Genomic DNA, 22495 nt, shown 5'->3' with positions numbered 1-22495 from the left:
ACTTCACGACAAAAACCGTAAAAAATAATTTTTCATAAAAAAATTTGGTAAATTTTTTATATTTCATAGTATTTGATTTGTTAAAAAAAATAATTTTTCATCAACATTCATTTGATTGCGAAAGAATCTACATTTTTATTGGTTCCAGATAAAAAAATAAATGAAAAAAATTTTAGGAAACTTGAGTTTTTATTTTCCACCAAAATCAGCGGAATACAAAAACTTTATTTTTTTTAATCCAATATTTTTATCAAAAAATATTTTTTCGTCCAACCAAATAAGCGAAAAAATATTTTTTATACTAAAAATAATTTTTTAATTTATTTTACGCCGATCCAAACACCTTCTTAGCCAACACAACCATTATTTTTCTGCTTTTCATGGCAAATAAATTAAACGATAATCTAGAAAAAAGAGAACAAAAATATACATTTACTAAGCAAAAGCATAAATGGGACAACAATGTCGATCGTGCGCGTCATAGCCCATACATACAGATCTCATATGTAAAAAACAATTCCTCCCTGAAGAGTTTATTTAGGGGTTTTTTTTGCAAATGACTCCGTCAAAAGATTTTATTTTAAAATTAATCCTAACAAATTTATAATTACAAAAATGGCTCTATCCTTACCACGCAGGCGCCTCGCAAACATCACGTGGGAGAACTGAAAGACGGCTAGGCAAGTTGAACACGGTGAATCATTCACCATGTTTCATATCTTTTCTTCTCTTTTTCAAACCCAAACCCAAACACAGATATGAATACATGTATGAATTTTGTATTTACCCGACCCGAACCTAAATCGGAATTCGGTTCAAATTTGAAAAGGAGAAGAAAGAAAATATAAATATGAAACACGGTGAACTATTCACCGTATTTGAACACGATGAATAACGGTGTTCAACTTACTAAGCCGGCTCCTAGCCCTTCTACGTGGCGCCTGCGAGGCAAGTATAGAATCATTTTTGCAATTATAAATTTGTTGAAACTAATTTGAAAATAAAAAATTTTTCAGAGAGTCATTTGGAAAAAGCCCGTTAATTTATGCACTCATCTTTTAAGATTCATGCGCGAGATCTTAACTCNAACGGTGTTCAACTTACTAAGCCGGCTCCTAGCCCTTCTACGTGGCGCCTGCGAGGCAAGTATAGAATCATTTTTGCAATTATAAATTTGTTGAACCGCCCCATACACAGATCTCATATGTAAAAAACGACTCCTCTCTGAAGAGTTTATTTATGCACTCATCTTTCAAGATTCACGCGCGAGATCTTAACAACTCCCCGCAAAAAAAAAAGTGAAGATGAAAAAAAAAAAAGAAAAAAAGAAAGAAAAAAAAAGCTCTTGATCCTTCATGCTAGATTTCGCCATCACTTCCAACTCGAAATCGCCAGCCTACATTATTACAAAAAATTAAAAAAAAAAGATTAAATACCTAAAATTACCACTATTTATCACTCAATTTTTCGACTAACGAGGTTCAAATTGAGCCATTTAAAGTTTAATACGAGACATTTTTGTTGATATATAATTCCATGCCACTACTATGTAAGCTAGTGAAGGAATGGTTACTATACTAAGGAGAGATTTATCTACTATATTGTAATTAATTAATCCAAAGTTGAGGTAAATATTGGTAAAATCATCTTCAATCTAATGCATCAATAGTTGGTTTTACCCCAATCTTAGCGACGTATCTGAGCTATCGTCGCAATAGTCCGGCGGTGCTCCTGAGAGCGAAGCATTAGTAATTGATTCAGATGATTGTCCATCTTCATGCAATACATGTTCCGAATCATTAACCATCTGTTTTCGGCCTGTCTTGGCGATTTTGACCACCTGGATGTCCAGATTAATTTAATAATTATCTTCTAGAAACAAATTAGCGGGCCTCGGAGAGAGACAGAGATGGAGATAATAAAATATGTGCTGGTGAGAAGAAAAAGTTTACTTGCTCCTTCAGCTGGGTATTTTTTTCCATCAACGCTGCACTCTGCTTGCCAAACGGAAACAAATATACGCAGCTTAAATAGGAAAAAATGTATTCTAGCAAACATCTAGTAATGACTCACAAAAACAATACAACTTAGAAATTAGATGTTACGTATTGAGGTATTTTTGGTTGGTATATATATCCTTTGACATGGTCCTAACAGTTTCATCTTTGTTTAAAGGAGATTTACTATACTTAATCTTAGTATGACTATATAAGAAAAGGAGGCCAGGAAAGAGGCTGTTTGTGTAACCTCTAAAGATAATATAAGAAGCAAAGCTGTCTTTTTTTTTATTTTTTATTTTTTTTAGAGAGAGAAAGGTAACAAGCTATATATATTCGCTTCGTTCATTTTTTTTAAGAATGAACTCAGCTAGAAATGTAAAGTAACTAGCCAACTAGTCTATTGGGACCGCAGACACCAACCATCAAGCCCTTAGTCAATAATACTAGGTACGGTCAGTAAGAAGTAAAGTTGTCAAAAGGTAAAGTGCAATGCATTAATTAAAACCCCAAAAATTTAATTGTTGACATATTTCACACTTCTTCTATGTTAACAATAGAAGGAAAATTAGAACTTGATAATCTGCTAACTCGACTAGACCTTTTTAAACCAAATTATACATGAACGTGCAGATCCCGTACGTAAATGTAAACTCAGGTTCAACTCCTATAAAAAGTATCTGAGAGTATTGAGCTCTAATTAATGCCGAACTATATGCTCACCTTTTGTTTGAGGCTGCTGATCTCTTCCATAATTTGTTCACTCTGAAAAATAAATAATATCCAAGACGTAGGTAACTTTGTCGAAGGTCACCACAATCAAAATCGAGTCAACGTGGGAACGTACCTTTCTCTCAAGAACACGACCCAATCCAATTTCAAGCGTTTTCTCGAGCTGCTGCAGCTCGTGGATTGTTAGCTTATGGAGTTCCTCTCCTCTCATCTGCCTGAGAATATACAGCAAATAGTAGTCTGCAATTAAAATGTATTAATGTCGCAGAAGAGTTCATAGGCTATTCCGAAGGGGAAATACAGGAGAGATACCTAAGTTGGAGGCTTGCTTCTGCAATTTCTTTGCTCAACCTTGTGTACGTGTTTTGCTCTACCTAGAAATAGCGACTAGCTAGTGTTCGTTAATAGTGCAAACTAGTATTTAGTTTAAAACTGTCTTTGGTGCGATTATTTTTCTCATACTTACATAAGAACCTTGAAAGATGGTGTATCTTTTATTGGCATATCAGTCTAGAATGATGAAGTGCAATCAAAATATTCACTTGTATTACTGAGTAGATCACAAATCGACATGTACAGCCCAGATAATTATATAAGTCCGATTGATAACCATGTCGCGAGTAATTCTAGTAATTAGTTAAGAATTCATTAACATCGGTAAATGTGAGACAATAACAACATGCTTGTATGTATGAAGACCATTTGCATGTGGGTGTGTTTGAGAGAGAGAAGGGAGGCATTAAAAATTAATAAATTAATTTTTTGGTGCTCAAATTTCATGCAATTCAAATTTTCAGGCTTCATACCATTTGATTTCAATCAGAACCATCTATTAACCACATGTCAGGAAAAAAAAAAAAAAAAAAAAAAAAACAGCATCAATGATTTGCTAATTTGCCCATGTACCATTAAGGGGAGAACAAACTTACATTCAAGTCAATAGATGGTTGCTCTGCTTTCTGAAGATTCTTTGAGTGCAAACTGTGCTTTTCAATAATCTGATTCATACTTCAATAAGAAAATAACATGAAATATGACCTGATATAAATTAGTATCAAAATATTTCCTGGTAAAGAATACGATGTCTGATAAAACTGGAAGCTTTTCAAGTTAGACCATGATATATATATGCGTCAGGTTTAAGTAGGGCATTAACTGAAATTGAGTAAATAGACGTAAGTCGGTACAAACAAAAATTTCAGATGTACAAACTGTGGTTTGATCAACAAGTTTTAATTTTTTAATAAGACATGGTTTTGGCACATTTGGGAACACCTATTTCCTACTTCGACATTATCAATGATAAATTTGAACAGCAACAACATGTACCACCACCATGGTCCATGGTTCCAAGTTTAAAGATCTACTCTTACTCTTGAATATTATGTCTAAACACCTTTTTCGAAGCATAGTAAGTAGTACAGCTCTCCTAATAATGGAAATATAAACAACAGATACTAAACACCAATAAATCAATATGACATGATGATTATTATGTGACATATTTGTTTCAACATATATATACTTTTGTTTACCGATCTACTCTTTGTTTCAACATATATATACTTTGTTTCAACATATTTGCCTGAGGATCACTTTGTTTGCAAAACTAACTTTGTCAGCAGTCCTTATTCAGAGTAGTATCCAAACTGTACTGCACAACTGCTTTACTAGTCAAGGTCAAAATGGCTATATTAATAAATCCCAAGTATATTATACATGCTGAGAAATTAACTCTCTCTAGCCTAAGTTACCACTATTAATTAAGGCATCACTATGGCATCATACTTGACCTAGGTAATTAAAACTAAATGTGCTTCATTTGATTTCAGCCTAGTCTTGATATATCCAAAGTAGTTGTTAATGTTAATGAAAACAGCAATAGAGGACAAAAAATAAATCCAATGAATTCTCCATAGTAAAGTTATTCAATCTCAGCAGGAGATCACCGTCGTCCGTATCAAAATATGTACAAAGCACATTGCCACATATATTGATTTGTACAAGTGAAATAATACAAAACCAGTTTTAGGTTGTTGCTCATTACATTATTTGTTTCGATATTAATTGTTGATGGGGTCTGTTTCGCAGTAAAAAAAACAAAGTGGGATTCTTCACAACTTAATTCTATGAGTAACGCCAACTAGACTTGAATTATGCCATTGCAGTTGTGTCAAATTCTTTTTCTGGTACAGGTATGAAGTACAATAGGCATTAATTAAGCATCATAATTGTTGACATCATCACCTGATGCATGCGGCATGGTCCATTTCAATCAAAAACATGCGACCCTCAGAAATGCTAACCATGTGCATTACTCTTAAGGACTATAATATATGTAGCTCCATCGCAACCCTTCCTCCATTGAATATATTAAACCTATGTTCCGACTAGGTACTACTGAGAAAATTTAATAAATATTAAATAGTAGTGTCCTCATGTTAGGTGTTTCATCACTTGGTGATATTAAATATTAAATGGTCATAATGTACTTAAATAAATCATATTAATTACCTTTAATTAATTTAAGCTACATAATAAAAGTCTAACCTGATACTTTTAACATAAATAAATCCAATTTAAATATCTAATCGGTATTACATAAAAATAGTTCCACATTTAAATAACATTATTGTCAGATTCAACAAAACACAGTTTTGTCTCGACCAAATCAGCTACCCCTCTACTAGTAGAGAGGAGTTTTGGCACTAAAAAGAAATTGTGCCTCTGATGGTTTTAATTGCACTTAAACAGGCTTTCCAGTACACTAGTGTGCATAATGAATTTTTAAACAAGCAATTATCTTGGCTGTGAAGATCATATGACTTCCTAAACAAGAAATTATCTTAACATCAACAGTGAAGTTTGAGATAATCATCTGAACACCTTCAGGTGATTATTTCAGGCTCAAACTTCACAGTCGATGTCGGAGATCATGAACTATTTAAGTCCTTCGTATTGAGTTCAATTCATTCTTAGCATGGCCGCTAACTTTAGAGAGTTCTTTATTGCACCATATTGTTATGACAACTAAGCCGTCTTACTGATGTAAAGTTCTTAGGTGTTACAATATATTTAGTATAATTATTCTATGTTTAGTATGATAGAATTTTATATATTACTGTCATAAATAGTGTAGGATTATATGGTATATAATTATAGTTGTATTATTATTATAATAGGTTTATCTCTTGTACTATATATTTTTGTCAATATAACTCAAGAGGATATACTCTTTTGCCCATCTTTCATGGTATCAGAGCAGCACAAAGGAAAGACCAGGCGGCACCTAAATTAACCAACAAAGGACCGAGCTGCACTAGGGAGGTTCGAGTAGCCCCACACAACCAGCAACAAGGAGAGGTAAAAGAACTCCGAGAAGAAAAAACCTATGGAAGAAGGTGAAACTTGTGGTTGATGGTGGCTATGGATCAATATTTTCAAATTAGGGTTCCGATTTTTCTTAAAGTGTTGTCACATATTATCCTGCATGAACAGGTACAAGCCAAGCTACCACTTTAATAAGCTTGTCCGCGCAATTAATGCTGGAGAGCTACCATACTATCTACACTTTAAAGCTTTGACTCTTCAAAATCATGTAAGATTTACTTATTATGGTTGTCAAATATGAAATATCTCTTATCTTACTCATAGATTGATATACGGGAATAACATTCTGACGTCAAAGGCAAACAGCACAAGAATGGTGTTTCTAGCTAGTTTGTTTTTACCTTCCTCTAATCACTACTATTTACTGAGGGTTTCATTTAGTTTGTATGATATTAGATCACTATCACGTAAATTTAGCACGCTATATATATATATATATATATATATATATATGTAGAGCAAGGCTGCTGTGCTCTCAGGAGTACGGAGACCTCCGTGCTCTTGAGCCGTTTTCAATGATGGAATTTTCGAATCGACGATCGGCTCTGTTAGACTTGATCTAGCGCATTTGAAATTTCTAGAAAAATAATTTTTGTGATTTTTTGATATCATTTATCTAGTGATCGAAAGGATTCAAAATCCATAATTTTTAATGATTGATATCTGCCGTTTTCAAGTTTAACGGTGTAGAAGTATTCAAATCAGATGAAATTTTGATATAAAATTCTTTATACTATCTACAACAAGATCAGTATTTCTGATCGAAAATTTTAGTGCTATATCACCACTTTTTATAGGATTTTTATTTTCAGCCGTTAAAAGTTATTGATTTTGAATCATTTCGATTGCTAGGTAAATGATATTAAAAAATCACAAAAATTATTTTCTAGAAACTTCAAATATGCTAAATCAAGTTTAACGGACCCGATCGTCGATTCGAAAACTCCATCATCGAAAACGGCTCAGGAGCACGGAGGCCTCCGTGCTCCTGAGAGCACAGCAGCCCTGCTCTCTCTCTCTCTCTCTCTCTCTCTCTCTCTCTCTCTCTCTCTCTCTCTATATATATATATATATATATATATAATTGAGCTCCTATGCTTTTAAAAGTACCAAAACATTGGTGCTAGTAGATTTTTAGCCGTTGGATTAAAAGATATGCGGTTAGGATGATGTGGGCCTATATATATATATGGTGGCTCTTAGGTTATCATGTACAATGGTGAATTAGACACCACACATGTTCGTCATCAATTTTCTACACTCAGAACATCTTCAACTACCCGATAATGAATGGTGTAGCATATAAACACAGTAACGTGATGTAATTATCTTTGTCGCCTTACCTGGAAGGCTGGAACCACACTCACCACATGTTAGATTATATAAAGCTACAACATACGGATGGTATCATCGATTAACTTATCAGGCCGTAACTTTTTGTTTCAAGCATGTGCATCTAATTAATATTGTACAGAAATGTTCAAGGTCGAGAAGGTTGATGGCTTTATAAGGCTTCATAGTACAATGCCCGAGTGTAAATTAACTTCTCCTCAGATAAAAACATGAAACACAACAACATACACACTTTATAATGAAGGTTGTCCCCTAACTATATACCAACCTTATAGATGTTGGATTGATGTTAAAATCATGTGCCTATGATCATATCCAATACTTTCAATTATGGGTTTTTCCCAAATGTCTAATGTTTTATCAGTGTAATTAAGCTTCGCTCTAATAAAGGCTTAATTTTTACCAGCAAAACACTGCACACCCAGAAGAATTGTTGGGTTCCATTTAAGTACGAGCACTACGCACCCAAATACTCAAATTTCCAAAACAAGCACATTAGACTCGGAATCAATGTCAAATAACCAAACCAAGTTCACAAACCCCTATCTTAATTAATATGCGTTCCTCCTCTACCATTCCAAAGAAGATCTCTCATCTTCCACTTCACGCAAAGGTTAAGCCTATGAAATCGAAACATCGATCAATGTAGGTGGAAGTATCTACTCCCAAAAGATGCAAAACCCCAAAAATCAAAACAAACCCCGACTCCGACCTCAGATTAAGCTAGCCTACTTTTTAGTGATGAATGCATGACTCTAACCAACTATCGCTCTTCTTTTATACCAAACCTTAACAAGCAAAAGAAGTAGAAGACGAGGACGAGGACGAGGACGAGGATGAGGACGAATCATCTAAAACCTGAACTCAAGCAATTGTAAGGAAATTAAGGAAAATTAAAACAGCCCTAGAAGCAAATGGCTATGAGAAGAAGAAGAAGAAGAAGAAGAAGAAGAAGAAGCTGTGTACAGTGATAGGTACGTAAATGGTACCTGGAGCTGGCGAACTGGAAATGCTTGCCGGTGGAGGAGAAGACGATGAGCGCGACGTCGGCGTCGCAGAGGACGGCGAGCTCCTCCGCCTTCTTGAAGAGCCCCCGCCGCCGCTTCAAGAACGTCACCTGCCTCGCCGTCGCGTTGTCGATCTTCCGAATCTGTATCTTCTCCCTCGCCATTGCTGATCCGATCCCCAACAAAATAATAATAATAATAATAATAATAATAATGAGAACAAATATATTAGCAAAAATCACGTGTGCATGTGAGAGAATCTCTCTAGGTTTCCAAATTGGGCGTGGGCTATGAGAGCGCGAACCCTAAGGAGTTTTTTTTTTTGGTGAAAGTGAGGAGGTGATCGAGGGAGGAATGGGAATGCACTCACAATTATGCAGTAGGAGATGGATGATGGGGTTTGAGTTGGGGAGGAGAAATGTGCTATTTATTTTGTTTTTTTATCTCTCTCTCTCCTCGTCGAATTGGGCTTCTATTTAGGGGGAAGAGAGAAATTAAAGAAGGGAGGAGGGAAGCGGGGAGAGTAAAGGGAGAAAAAGGGAGCACTTTTTATGGCAAAATGTATGCGCCACGCATAAGCTCCAGCTACTGCCTGTTTTATGTACACTAATTAAAATAACTAGCCCTCGTGTGTGTGTGTGTATAAACAGTAAAATAATACAGTAAAATAATATAACCTCGAAAACAAAATAAATAACTTAAAAATAATAATAATAAAAATAATTGACAAGTAACTCGGCTTAATAAAAATCCCTCCACTTTTTTATCCACTCCTCACCAGTCACCCCTCGTTCTTTCTATACAATAATGAATAGTATAGTATATAGTATACCTTACTTTTTGGTCCTTCTAGAGTAGTTGGATGGACCAGATCTACCACGTCGTCCGTGAACCTAAATGGTTGAGGTAAAGAAACAAAAGCAATTTTGCTCATCCTGCTGTGGTGGAATTACACTATTTAATTTTCTAAAAAAAAATTGTGGCTTATAGTTTCTGCTCGTAGAAAAAGTAAAAGAACTATAGTAGTGGTTACGCTTTTCAAATAACTAATTATATTTCAATTTTCTCTAGTTCCTCCTTGTAGAAAAAAGTAAAAGAACTGTATTAGTGGTTATGCTTTTCAAATAACTAATTACATTTTGATTTTCTCTTGTGTGTGTAGTTTAGTTACTATACTTTTATGAGTACGATCGTTTTCGTACTCATAAGTCGTTTTCGATAATAAAACTTTCGAATCGATAATTCATACCGTTAAATATTTTTTAGAGTATTTAAAAGTTCTAGAAAAAAAATTTTACAATTTTTTGAAACCATTTACCTTACGATCAAAAAATTTTAAAATTGACAATTTTTAACAGCTGGTATAGGATATTTGTTAGTTTAATGATATAAAAGATTCGAAATCGGTTGAGTTTTTAATAAAAAAATTTGTTCACTATCTAGATAAAAATCAATAACTCCGATTTTAAATTAAAGAATTCGATTATCTATTTTTAGGACGTTATTCGATTTTGACTGTTCATTTTATACCCATTTAATGGACTCTATTATGATTTTAAAAAATTACGAATTTATTTTTTTTGAAGTTTTAAATACTGTAGATCATATTTAACGATATAGATCATTGATTCGGAAGTTCTATTATAGAAAACAACTTATAAATATGGAAAGCTCTATACTCATAAGAGTATAATAATCCTACTCTCTCTCTCTCTCTCTATATATATATATAATAATTTTTTTGAAGGTAATTGTAATTGAATTTAGAAGCAAATACGGGACTAAACACTTGTTTAGCTTCCAAAAAAATCTTTACTTATTAACGTACCAATAGCACATAAAATTGTATTATGCACCAATCCTATGTATTATGTAGAAATGGTAGTCCAGATAATAAAGGCGCATTAATCCAATCGGTCTACTACACCGGGTCCAGGCAACAAGTTTTTTGATATTCCGAGAAAGGCCCGCTTTAAATGGTGCAGCAACCTTATCGAAGTGGCGGGGGGCGACAGCGGAATGCGGATACTTATTGTGTACAAGGGCCGTTGTGCGACATGTCCACGTGACTCCTTCCTATTTGGTACCTTTTAATGCTTACAAACAACATACGCAGTTAATGCCACGTACGACCCACGATGTATTGTTTCCTACAACCACGGTTGGAGCGGATTCGCCAAGATCCCAAGTTATAAACTCTCCGTAATTTCAGATTAGATGGGCCTAACACGGTTCGGCCCGGCCCATTATAGCTCGGCCCAACCCGATATCCGAACACAGAGTCCGCGGTTGAGTATACGCGTTGTTGTTCGTGAAATATATAAAATCGAATCAGGCACAACGAAATTTCATAGGAAAAAAAAAATTAAAAACCCACGAAGGGAGCGAGCGGAAGGAAATTTTACCCCTTCTCTTCATCTCATCCCTTTCCCGATCGATTCCACACGCTCCGCGATCCTCCGATCCCACGAAAGAGGTGCGTTACGAAACCCTAATCCTCTTCGACCTACTCCTCTTTGATTTTGCTTTCGGAAATTTTTTTTTTCTATTTTTTCCCCTTGTTTTGATGCGTATTTGTTATTACTAGGCGATCGGAGCAATAATTCGAAACCCTAGTTGAAGGGATTTACTGTGTTTATATAGTTCGCTGTGTTGTAATATTGAGGGGCGTAGATAGCATCAAAATAGAGCAGGGGGTGTAATAATTAGTGTGTGGTCACCGCAATTTGAATTTGAGACATTTTCGTCATCGATATAGTTTTGAATAATGAGGATCGGTGTTCGTTTAATATCGGGAATAATTTTTCTTTCAGAATTTCGCTCTGTTTTGATAATCTAGTAAGCAATATATTCATGATAAGCAGTAGGTTTGGCATTTAGAGTTATTTCTTTTCGTTACCTGCTATTTCTAATTTATTTTTCAATTGGAGAGCTTAGAATTATTGAGTTCGTATTGTTTTTTAGCTTAATAGTTTCAATTCACTGTACTTCTTGTTGTTTAATAAGCAGAGAAAACAAAATTTTGTGGCAGCTCCAATTATATGTTGATTCAAATTTAATTTTAGAAACCTGTTTCACTCTTAATTGATTTTTCTTCTTTCAAATGATGACTAACATGGTTTTATTTTGTTCTTTGCAGTTATCAGAAGTTGCGCGATGAGTTGGAAACTTCCTATTTTTGGGTGAGTTGAACATTAGTGAACAGAGATCCCCAAGTACTTCTGTCTATTTGTTTTATTACATCATGTTTACTAGTATGTGCGAGCTGTTAGTTCAATAAGGGGTAAAACATTAAGCTTATCATTAGCTTCAGGCATCTTCTAATGTAATATGAGTTCCTTGTTTCTTATTCACTCTGTTGCTTTTAATTTTTCACCCGTTACTGAAAATAAAAGGAACAAGCGATCAATTAAATGATTGTTGTATTACCTCAAATGTTATGTGCTGCACGTGCTTTTGTACTTCATATTTTCACGTAACCAACTGAACTTCTGAATTTCTTTTAGCTCACTCAACGTCAAATTCTGGATTTTTCACCCCTTCTAAATTTATTTCTAATGCCTTGTGACTATGCTGAGAGGGGTTTTACGGAAACATATATTTAAATACTAAGCAGGTTTAGAAATTTTGAAATGAAATATGAATTCTTGGTTGCAGTGGGGCCCAGCAGCAACAAGCTCCATCGAATTTCCCAGAGATCCCTACTCAATCATGGTATCCTCCCTCCGTGCTTAGCTCATCTTCACGCCCTTCTACAGCAAGTAGTTCTTCCAGTGTTGGTGGGAGTCAAAGAACTCCAGATGGTCCTACTGCTCATGGACAACCGTCACCAGCTGAGGCAGCAGGAATTATTGCTCGCTTGAAGGATAAAAGGTAAATAAGTGATGCCCCAGCTCATATTCTTTTGGCCACCAACATGTTTAATATTCTTCTATTGTGTGTCTGCTAGGTGCATAATTAAGTAATATCCTTTTCATGTGATTCTTTTTATTACTAATGATAGCTCAGTAGCAACAGTGTGGTAATTTGAATTTTCTATAGATGATAATTTTCTTCTTATTGGGGATTTGATCATCTGCAACACTTTCTTTTGTACTTTCAATGCCTATGTGAGACATCTATGTGTGTATATGAGGAATGGTGATTAGTTAACATTAGAATTCAATTTGCTAAAATAGGATAATGCTTTAGTTATACCTTTTCTCAACTTTTTGATAATTTGAAAGGTAATGTGGTTCGAATGACTGACTGTTTATCTTTCTCTTCTCTGGCATTATGTTCTTCGAAATGCTGCACTTACTATTGTGGCTTATCTGCAGTGTTGATGAGTTGCGAAAAATTTTAGCTGACAAAGAGGCATATGATGCTTTCTTCAATTCACTTGACCAAGTTAAAATTCAGAACAATGTAAGCATTCATTCTCCTCTACACTTCTTATCTTCACCGTCTATGTCTTATTATCATGTTTCTGTATTCTTCATGATTTTCTCACTATTTTAAGCTTTTACTTGATTACTTTCTCTAGTCAAGCAAATTACAGGGAACACTTTCATAGTTTGCCTGAGTTATTGTGAGTCACATTTTATTGCCCTCTATAGTATCACTGAAGCAGGATATAGCCTGATAATTGCGCAGGAACTCTGTTTTCTTTAATCCATTTCCCACATTTAACTGGCTTCTTGAAGCTGATGATACTTGCAATTAGACTGGTTATTATAGTATTCTTAGCTACAGATGCTTCAAGATGTATCTCCCTTTTTCTTCTCAGTAATTGTTTACTATAATAATATGAATTATGTGGATAACATTACTCGTTATACATATATGAGTCTCTCTGATAACAATGGATAGAATATTTTTGAGTCTGCTATCTATTAGCCTGTTTATTGTTAAGATGACCCCAAGTTAATGTCAGATGGATTTATGTATTTATGTACTGGGTATTTCTGTTGGCTTCTGGGTTTCATTATAAATTTGGTGATTTCAAATTTCAAAACACTTTGAAACCTATACTGTCAAAGCTAGTCAGAAAGCAGATGAGAAGCAAATTTCGGTGTTCAAATGTTTTGAGTAAATAGGATGTTGGCTTTTATTCTTAGAAATGACAACCTTCATATCAAAGTGAATGAAATGAAACCCAGAAGAATCTGCAGTACTTTTTACTTGACTCAAAGCTTGAGGCCAATACTGACATTCTTCAAATGTATCTTCTTAAAGATAGAGGTTGGTTAATTAACTCGAAGATTGTTATTTCAGGCATAGATCTCTCTCTCTCTATATATATATCACTCTGTTGAATCTGCAGAGCTGCTTTTTGGTCATGTTGGAAAATACTTTTCTCTTATCGAATGTTACCTGATGTCCTTTTTAGGTACGTGATGAACTTCGTAAGGAGACGTTGCAACTTGCCAGTAAGCTACTTTCTTAATTGAACTACATATCCTCTGCTTAAACTGTTTTCACAAGTGTTATAAAATTACTGTTGCAGGAGAAAATTTGGAAAAAGAACCCCGTATATTGGAGCTCAGGAACCAGGTATAGTTTCCCTTGTCCTTTTCTCAACACACCAAGCATTTCGGCTTCCAATGTCATGGAAATTCACAATGGCATCAAACTGCATTGCTATGCCTTGCGCCTGTAACATGTGCAATAATATGTGACACAGTTTTTTGGTAGGGGAAGGATGCCATGACCTTTTACGTAACAATACTTGGCTAATATATGCAGTGCACTATAATTCGAACAACTGAGTTGGCCGCTGCTCAAGAGAAACTGGCTGAATTGGAGAGGCAAAAGGAGGAGATTTTGAAGTCATACTCCCCCGCCGCACTTCTTGGGAAGTTGCATGGTAAGGATATCCCTAACTGTACAAATTTATCTCAGTTCTTCTAATCATAATAGTTCCTATCCATTCTCTTCCACCTGAAAAGCTTAAGAATCGGCGGACAAATTATATATATAGTATCTTAGTGGCAAAGCTTTTGTCTTGTGATTTGTGCCCAGAATATGTGAGCCTGACTTTAGTAGAACAAAATAAGTAGGAACGAACAGGCATACTGGCCTGTTATATATGCATGAGTGCAGATAGTCACTTACTGTAGATAAATTTGTACGTATATAAAAACTTATACGAGTATATTATACGAAAAGACATGCACATACGAAATGTTAATCGGTTTATAGATGCACTGATAACGCGTATGTGATGTCTTATTCCTCTGCAGATGCCATGATTAAGGTGGACGAAGAGTCTGAGCAACTACATGCGAAGCTTCTTGAGAAGGAGATCGACTTACCTACGTTTGTACAGAAGTACAAGAAGCTCCGCACCACTTACCACCGACGGGCATTGCTCCATCTCGCCGCCAAGACTTCGGTCTGCTAATAGCTTGGATATGCACTCATTGTTGTATCATTGAAGTTTTTGGTTGTGATGGACTTCTTAAGCTGCTTTAAAACCAAATATCCCCTTTCTACTGCGCGCCGCAATCTCTTTTTATTGGTAGTATCTAATTTGATTTCATTTCTAAGTGCTGGTGTGGTTTTTTGTAGTTTTTGAGGCCATGCTATATGGTTTTATTTTTAAAACAAAATCAAGAAAAATCATCAGGTTTGTTGTTTTTCGTCCCAGCCCTTTCAATATAACTGGAGTTTGTGAAACATATATAGTTTTACCAAATTTTTGGCTCCCAATAACATAAGAGTGGGTTGGATCGATTTGTGTTGCAAGTTGCTGTTTACAATGTCTTCGGTTTGAGACTTGCCCTGGTTTGAGAAAAAGAAATGTTTGTCGTTTATGTATTGCATTTTTTCTAACAACCCAAAAAGTCACATTTCAAAATTTTCAAATAATAGAATTTCAATGCGAACCAGCACAGCATCCATGCACAGGCACGTTGTGGTATTCGATTTTTTTATTTTTGACAAACAATTTTGAAAAGGTCAATTCAATTATCAATTGAAAGAAATTGATTTACTATTCTTTTCTTTTCTGTTTTTCAGATTTGGCACCCCGTTCAGTTTTCTTTCTCTTTCTCTTTCTTTTATAACGAAAATTACAATTTTGTGTGATTGTTTTTTTTTTTTTTGAAAGATAGGTAGCACGCTATCTGTTTCGTTTATTTTATTTAGAAATAAACTTAGTAAAAAATATGAATCAACTATAATTTGAACTTAGATCCCGAATATCAACTTATCAAATTTTTTATCACTTACTCTAAGAACGGTCGGTAACTCTGTGCGATTGTTACTTTAAAAGAGAGAGAGAGAGAGAGAGAGAGAGAGAGGGGCATTTCCTTTCCGTTTTCGAGGGGCCGTTGATTCTGGATCCAAATCACTGAATCACCACGACCGACACGTGGCATGAACTAAAACCAGCGAACGGTGTACGCCCGCGCTATAGAGCCCGCACCGGATCGCCGCCCGCCGCCCGTCCGCCATCCGGGTTCCGCATCCCGACACGGAAGCGCTAGTAGTCGCGATCGAGCTCCACCCCCCACCCCGCCCCTCTCGCAGCTGAATTGACCATCCTACCCTCCACCTCAACGATCGCTACGGTACGACGCCCTTGCCATTTGCGGCCGAGCCCACGCCCAATTCCGTTCATTCTCTAACTCTCTTTAAAACGGACACCCTTTCCCCGCCCCAAAGCTCGCGACTGCAGTTAGACGAGAGAGAGAGAGAGAGAGAGAGCATGGAATTCTACGGGAGGGGGGGGTGGGAGGGGAGGTGGGGAGGGGAGGAGGAGGGGAGTGGTGAGGGTAGCGAGGCGGTGGCTGAGATAGCGGGCAAGCTCTGGATGGCGCGGGCATGTGATGGGGAGCAAGAGGTTCGCGGAGCGCGCTGGAGGCGGACCACTGCTGGACGGGTCGACCAGATCCTGGCCGTGGCCGACGTGCTGCTGGCGTCGCAGCGCCGCGTCAACAACCAGCTCGACTGGTACGCCGTCCCTGCAGATCCCCACCCACCTTCTCCGCCGACGCCGACGCGACGACCGGAAGCGGACGACGAGAGAGGAGGTAGGAGGAGGCGTAGATCCGGTGACGGTGAAGCGGCACTACAGGCGCCTCGCCTCCTCTCACACCGGAGCGGAACAGGTACCCGGGACCGATCCCATTCTCCCCCCGCTACGTGCTCGACGCCTTCGCCGTCCTCTCCGACCCCTCCAAGAAGGCTGCTCTTCGACGCCGAGCTCCAACTCGCCGCCGCACCCCGCCGCCAAGCCCTCCCTCCTCCTCGCCGCCACGCCTCCTCCATCCAGCGCCCCCACCCCCCTCCTCCAAACCCGCCGCCGCCGCCGCCGCTGCGCGGAGGCGCCGCCAGCGACCCCAACGCTTCTGGACGTGCCCTCGTGCTGCAACATCACCAGCCAGTACGCGCGCGCCTACCTACAACGCTCCCTCCGCTGCCCCTGCCGCCGCCCTTCCACGCCGCCGAGGTCGCCGCGCCGCCCGCCGTCGTCCCCGGCGCCGCATGTACTACTGCTCCTGGGGCTTCTTCCCCTCGGCTTCCCCAAGGCCCGACTCTCCTCCGACTGGAATGCCCTTCCACCCCATCTTCCCCTGGCGCGGCGGCGACCAGGCCCCGCAGCTCCCCCCTCCTCCTCCTCCGCCGCCGCCCCCACCAACCAACGCACCGATCCCCCCAACGGCCACGCCACTCGCAGCAAGGCGGGCGGCGGCGGCGGGTCAACCTCTTCTCATCCTGTTAAAACAGGACTAGGGTGGAACCAGCTCGGAGCGAGCCTTAATGTGCTGAATTCGACTTGAATTTAATTTGAGCCTAAATCTAGGATCAGCTTCGGCTTGAATTAATTCGAGCCGAGCTCGAGCGAGATAATTTCGAGTCGAGCCGAGCCGACTCTAAACGGCCGATGAATTCTCGACATTATATAATCTAAATAAGTTTAATTTTTTAGAATTACCTACAATTGTTGTTGCACATGTCCAAATAGTTCAAATACAAATAAATTACAAGATATCAGCTAGGTGCTGCTAAACGGTGAGGGTCAAAGAAAGAGGAGAGAGAAGGGGGGGGGAGGGTTAAGGAATGAATTTGATTTATCAATTTTTAGGATTGTGCAAGTGAAAGTCTGAAAGGATGTGTTATTGTAATTCAAAGTTGGCTCAATTGGCCGGTTGTACTTGTGGGTTTATTTTTGGCCACAATAATAGCAAATTAAATTAAGCATATATAATTAATATTATATATAAGTATATATATATATAATACATCTATATAATATAATAGCTACACTACTATCTATAGTACCGAGCTCCGCTATATGTTGTTTTCGATTTAGGATTCATCCGATCCACCTGTTAAATATTCTAAGTATATGAAATTCTTAGATAAATTTAGTTTTTTTTATATCGTTTTACTAGTAAATATTAAATCAAAATGCGGTAGAAAATTGAATAATTTTAATATTTTGAAGCATAGGACTTTTTTAAATTCAAGATCAAGAATGTTAACTTATTATATAGTTTGAAGTATTTTCTATCAAATTTGAAGAATTTAGTTCCCCTTACACATTAAAACTCCAAACTCTCAATAATAGCATTGAAAATTGATAATTTTGGAATAGTTTTGATCATAAATACCATGGTCGAAAAATATAAAATTATTCTGAAACTTTAATACCCAGATTAGTTTTTAACGGTGTGGATCGTTGATTTGAACGCCCTAAGAGCGAAGACCAACCTATAGTTAACCGGAGCTTGGTACATATAGATAGTAAGTAGCTCAGCTTCTATATATTATTATTATATATATATATAATAATATATATTGTAGTATATATATAATATGTATATGTAATGTATACTATACATATATATAACGGTATACATACAATATATATTATAATTACCATACATATACATATTAGCCGTGGCTACTATATTATTATGAGTAATTGGAGCTAGTATCATAAGTTGTTTTGATGATGACTTTCGAATCGAACTCCCTCCGTTAAAAATAACTAGAGATTTGAAACTTCTAGAAAATGAAATTTCGTAATTTTCGAAATCATAATAAGTCCATTCAACGCGGGTATAAAATTGAACGGTCAAAATGAACAAGACGTCTCTAAAAAGGATGATCGGACTTCAATTCCAAGATCGGAGTATTGATATTTATCTAAGATAGTGAATAGAATTTTCTACCAAAATTTCACAAATTCCCGCATTCTTTTACAACGTTAAAGTTAGCAATATCCAACCGGACCATAAAATTGTCAAATTGTGGACCTCCTTGATTGTAAGGTAAATGATGTCGAAAAATTTAAATTTGATTTTAGAATTTTAAATGCTGTAAATAAAGTTGCAGTATGGATCGTCGTTCGGAAAGCTCTATCATCAAAAGAACAATTTATAAGCTACGGAACGATCGTAACTCATAATTAAGTTAATTATAGCCGACTCACATATAATATCACACATATACAATATATATATATATATATACTATAATTAATACTATTCGAGCTTTTGAAGCTTCGGCCTAATTCGACGAGCGAGTATATCAAGCATCGGCTTGAAATGACTGAGTCTTTTATTTGTGTTCAAGCTCAGCTAATTATTTCGAGTCGAGCTCAGAGCCGAGCGAAATATCGAGCCGAACACGAGTCGAACGGCGAGCCGGCCTCGCTCCGTTTCAGCCCTAACACACTTTCCCCGCCCCAAAGCTGCGACGGCGAGGGTTTAGAGAGAGAGGAGAGAGAAGAGAGAGAGAGAGGGCGATGGAATTCTACGGGGAGGGGGAGGGGGAGGGGGAGGTGGGGGAGGAGGAGGGGAGTGGTGAGGTGGAGGCGGACGGTGGCTGGAGATAGCGGGCAAGCTTGCTGGTGGCGCGGGATGTGATGGGAGCAAGAGGTTCGCGGAGCGGGCGCTGGAGGCGGACCACTGCTGGACGGGGTCGACCAGATCCTGGCCGTGGCCGACGTGCTGCTGGCGTCGCAGCGCCGCGTCAACAACCAGTCGACTGGTACGCCGTCCTGCAGATCCCCACCCACCTTCTCCGCGACGCGACGCCACGCCGACGACGGAGGACGAGGAGAGGAGGAGGAGGCGTAGATCCGGTGGCGTGAAGCGGCACTACAGGCGCCCTGCCTCCTCCTCCACCGGAGCGGGACAGGTACCGGAGCCGACTCCGCCTTCCGCTACGTGCTCGACGCCTTCGCCGTCCTCTCGACCCCTCCAAGAAGGCGGTCTTCGACGCCCGAGCTCCAACTCGCCGCCGCACCCCGCCAACCTCCCTCCTCCTCCGCCGCCTCCATCCTCCAGCGCCCACCCCCTCCTCCAAACCCGCGCCGCGCGCCGCTGCGCGGAGGCGCCGCCAGCGACCCCAACGCTTCTGGACGGCGTCCCTCGTGCTGCAACATCCACCAGTAGCCGCGGCCTACCTCAACGCTCCATCCGCTGCCCACCTGCCGCCGCCCTTCCACGCGCCGAGGTCGCCGCGCCGCCCCCGTCGTCCCGGCGCCGATGTACTACCTGCTCCTGGGGCTTCTTCCCCCTCGGCTTCCCCAGGCCGACTCTCCTCCGACTAGCCCTTCCACCCCATCTTCCCCTGGCGCGGCGGCGACCAGGCCCCGCAGCTCCCCTCCTCCTCCTCCTCCCGCCCCGGCCCCACCCAACCAAGCGCACGATCCCCCAAGGCCACGCCACTCGCAGCAAGGCGGCGGCGGCGGCGCAGAATCGGAAGACCATGGCCCGGAAGAATGTCGGAGGCGGGCTAAAAAAGAAGTCTTTGGGCGCCGAGAACGAGCCCGCCGCCGTGCTCGGCCCATCGAACCCTAATTTGAACCCCGGTGCAAACCCTCATATGGGCATCGAGGAGGTGAGGGGGATCGATATCAACGAGGAGGCCAAGTTCCCCGAAGGAGGGGTCAACATGGTGGGAGATGAGGAGATGATGAACTTCCATATCGACGTGGACGCCACTGCCGAGCTCTTGGGTAATTTGCAGAACCTTCCCTTCCTAAGTCCCGTCCAGATGCCCTAGTGACGGGCGCCGCTTGCAAGGTAGCTGCTGGTCTCGCTGTTCTATAAATTGCCCCTCTTTTGGTGTTGCTATGGTGACAGGGTCGTATCTCGTATACGGACCGACCCTTTTAACTATGTTTTAGGATGTATTATTTGCGACAATGCTATGTTCGAGAACTCCCCTCTGTTACCTTTAGGAGGGTAGATGTAAGCAATCAATATTGGTGTTTCTAGTGAATTACCAGGTTAACTATTGTTGGATGTTTGAGATTTTACTGTTTCCTTCCTCGTTAACAATTATTGGACGACAATGACGATGATGATGATGATGTTCTGCAGAGAGGGGTTCTGAACTCAAATTCAGCTATGATTGATTTCCACGCGCGAGCATGAACAGCAATTTTCTGGCCAGCATGATAAAAGTTTTAACTTCTCGTAGTTCTATTGTCTGTGCATGAGTCACTGTTTCTATTAGTAGTTTGTGGATTATTTTGTAGAACAGTTGCTTGCGATCGATTTAGACAAGGAAATTTCACTTGTAGCTTCTCTCGATACCATTCACGAGATACTGTTCAGGAAGTGTCTGTCATGACCTGGTTGGTTTAATTTACCTAATATAGCCATTAGTACCTCTTTATCCTAGTGGTTGGTCGCGCGTAACTCTTCACCAACCTCTTCTCTTCTGTGCCTTTATCTTATGCCTTCATGCTACTAGCTCCTCAACTAAGCAATATTTACTCAATTTAGTTGATGGTTTTCTTTTCAAAGAGTTAATTAATTTCTCCATTGAACTAGCTGAGCAGTGCTTTTGTGGTGTGAGCCCATATTTCCAACTAGCGGTCTTTACTTAGTGTTCATACCCAGGAAGAAGCGAGTATGCTTTTGCTAGCAATGTTATATTTGTCTTTAAAGAGACAATTAAACGGTTGCGTGGAATTTTTTTACTACAAGTTGTTGGAACAATGTAATCTCAGAGCTTCCAGGGTGGAGCATATCAAGTAACCCCAGAACATTGTCAATGATTGGGTGGAATCGTTATTGCCGATCCCTGATGAGGCTCTTAAAGTTAAGGTGTACATCGGGTCGAATTTTGCAAGCATTTTTGAGTAAATATGAATAGATGGATATTCTGTCAAGTAGAACAAGTATAATACTTAGACACTTATTGAATCTAGCTTATGGGTTCAAAGTGGAGGTCTGGATAAAGAAATGTAGGACCTTTTCCTTTACTATGTAAGTTGGGTCACAATTTCAATTTTTTTTAGTTCACCTTCGTATAGAGATAACAGAGGTAACTACTTTTGAATGTGAAATCTCTTACTTTTTTTTATGTCCGTGGCATATCGATCGTGTAGTACAAATTACAGCAAATTACAGCGATTGTGGCATATCAATCTGTGTAGTACAAATTACAGCAAATTACAGCGATTTAGGCAGTCGCATGTTTTGTGCTTGTAATATAAAGGAATTCATTATTAAGCAGGACAGAGCTCTGGAATGTATATGCTATCTGAATAGAGCTTGCTTCAAAACCATGCTGTGAAAACTGAGGGATCTCTGAGATCAGAGTCTTGGAATGAATTTAAGTTTTGTTCAATTTTTTTGGCTAAGAAATGCTTTCTCAAGCTGGTAATGCAATATTTCCAGAATTATGTTGGCTGTTGTATGCTTTGCTTCTTGTTAGTGAGTTTGGTTTCTGAAATCATTGTTGACTTAATCAGGAATTCAGGATAACCTTCCTCTGCACGATCGATTGACCGTACGATGATTTGCCCTTTGTTTTAATTTGCCGATGATATGTAGCTACTGTGTCCTTCATTTCCTTCTCCAAAAATGATCAAAAGAAAGAGAAAAGAAATAAGATGTTGCTGTATTTGGTGAACTATACTATTGGTTGCTGTACAAGCAATTTTCTGCTGTTAATGCTGCAGGAATTGTAATCTCTCTCGTTCTCGCTCTCTCGGAACTTGGATTTTACTGAAGCCCACCATTGTGAATTCAAATATTTATCCAACCTGAGTTATTAATC

At 38.9% G+C, this 22495-nt stretch overlaps 2 protein-coding genes and 1 pseudogene across 2 annotated transcripts; 2 read left to right on the top strand and 1 right to left on the bottom strand.

Moving 5' to 3' along the window:
- Positions 1206-9036, bottom strand: LOC109721788 (MADS-box protein JOINTLESS-like). The gene is made up of 9 exons (XM_020249573.1): positions 8850-9036; positions 8462-8645; positions 3659-3737; positions 3042-3103; positions 2845-2944; positions 2721-2762; positions 1953-1994; positions 1680-1840; positions 1206-1396 (listed from the first exon to the last, which is right to left on the bottom strand). Exons 2-9 carry the CDS (start codon positions 8641-8643, stop codon positions 1372-1374), a joined length of 693 nt encoding a protein of 230 aa, XP_020105162.1. The 5' UTR covers positions 8644-8645; positions 8850-9036; the 3' UTR covers positions 1206-1371.
- Positions 10804-15194, top strand: LOC109721738 (vacuolar protein-sorting-associated protein 37 homolog 1-like). Its single transcript, XM_020249501.1, has 8 exons — positions 10804-10955; positions 11619-11661; positions 12137-12352; positions 12799-12886; positions 13851-13890; positions 13968-14014; positions 14207-14327; positions 14704-15194. The coding sequence occupies exons 2-8, from the start codon at positions 11636-11638 to the stop codon at positions 14862-14864; spliced, it is 699 nt and encodes a 232-aa protein (XP_020105090.1). The 5' UTR covers positions 10804-10955; positions 11619-11635; the 3' UTR covers positions 14865-15194.
- Positions 16294-20741, top strand: LOC109721485 (annotated as a pseudogene).

Source organism: Ananas comosus, linkage group 15 (genome assembly GCF_001540865.1).
Source record: "Ananas comosus cultivar F153 linkage group 15, ASM154086v1, whole genome shotgun sequence".
Classification (NCBI taxonomy): Eukaryota; Viridiplantae; Streptophyta; class Magnoliopsida; order Poales; family Bromeliaceae; genus Ananas; species Ananas comosus.
Note: the sequence above shows the minus strand (reverse complement) of the source record. Positions and strands in the feature narration are given on the sequence as shown.

Excerpts from the sequence above, each read along its gene's own strand:
- LOC109721738 (XM_020249501.1), top strand. The coding sequence starts at position 11,636 with ATGAGTTGGAAACTTCCTATTTTTGG. Across the intron at positions 11,662-12,136 it reads TGGAAACTTCCTATTTTTGG|TGGGGCCCAGCAGCAACAAG; the intron begins GTGAGTTGAACA and ends TCTTGGTTGCAG. Across the intron at positions 14,015-14,206 it reads TATTGGAGCTCAGGAACCAG|TGCACTATAATTCGAACAAC; the intron begins GTATAGTTTCCC and ends TAATATATGCAG.
- LOC109721788 (XM_020249573.1), bottom strand. The coding sequence starts at position 8,643 with ATGGCGAGGGAGAAGATACAGATTCGGAAGATCGACAACGCGACGGCG. Across the intron at positions 1,995-2,720 it reads TCAGCAGCCTCAAACAAAAG|AGTGCAGCGTTGATGGAAAA; the intron begins GTGAGCATATAG and ends TTTGGCAAGCAG. Across the intron at positions 1,397-1,679 it reads GATACGTCGCTAAGATTGGG|GCTGGCGATTTCGAGTTGGA; the intron begins GTAAAACCAACT and ends GTAATAATGTAG.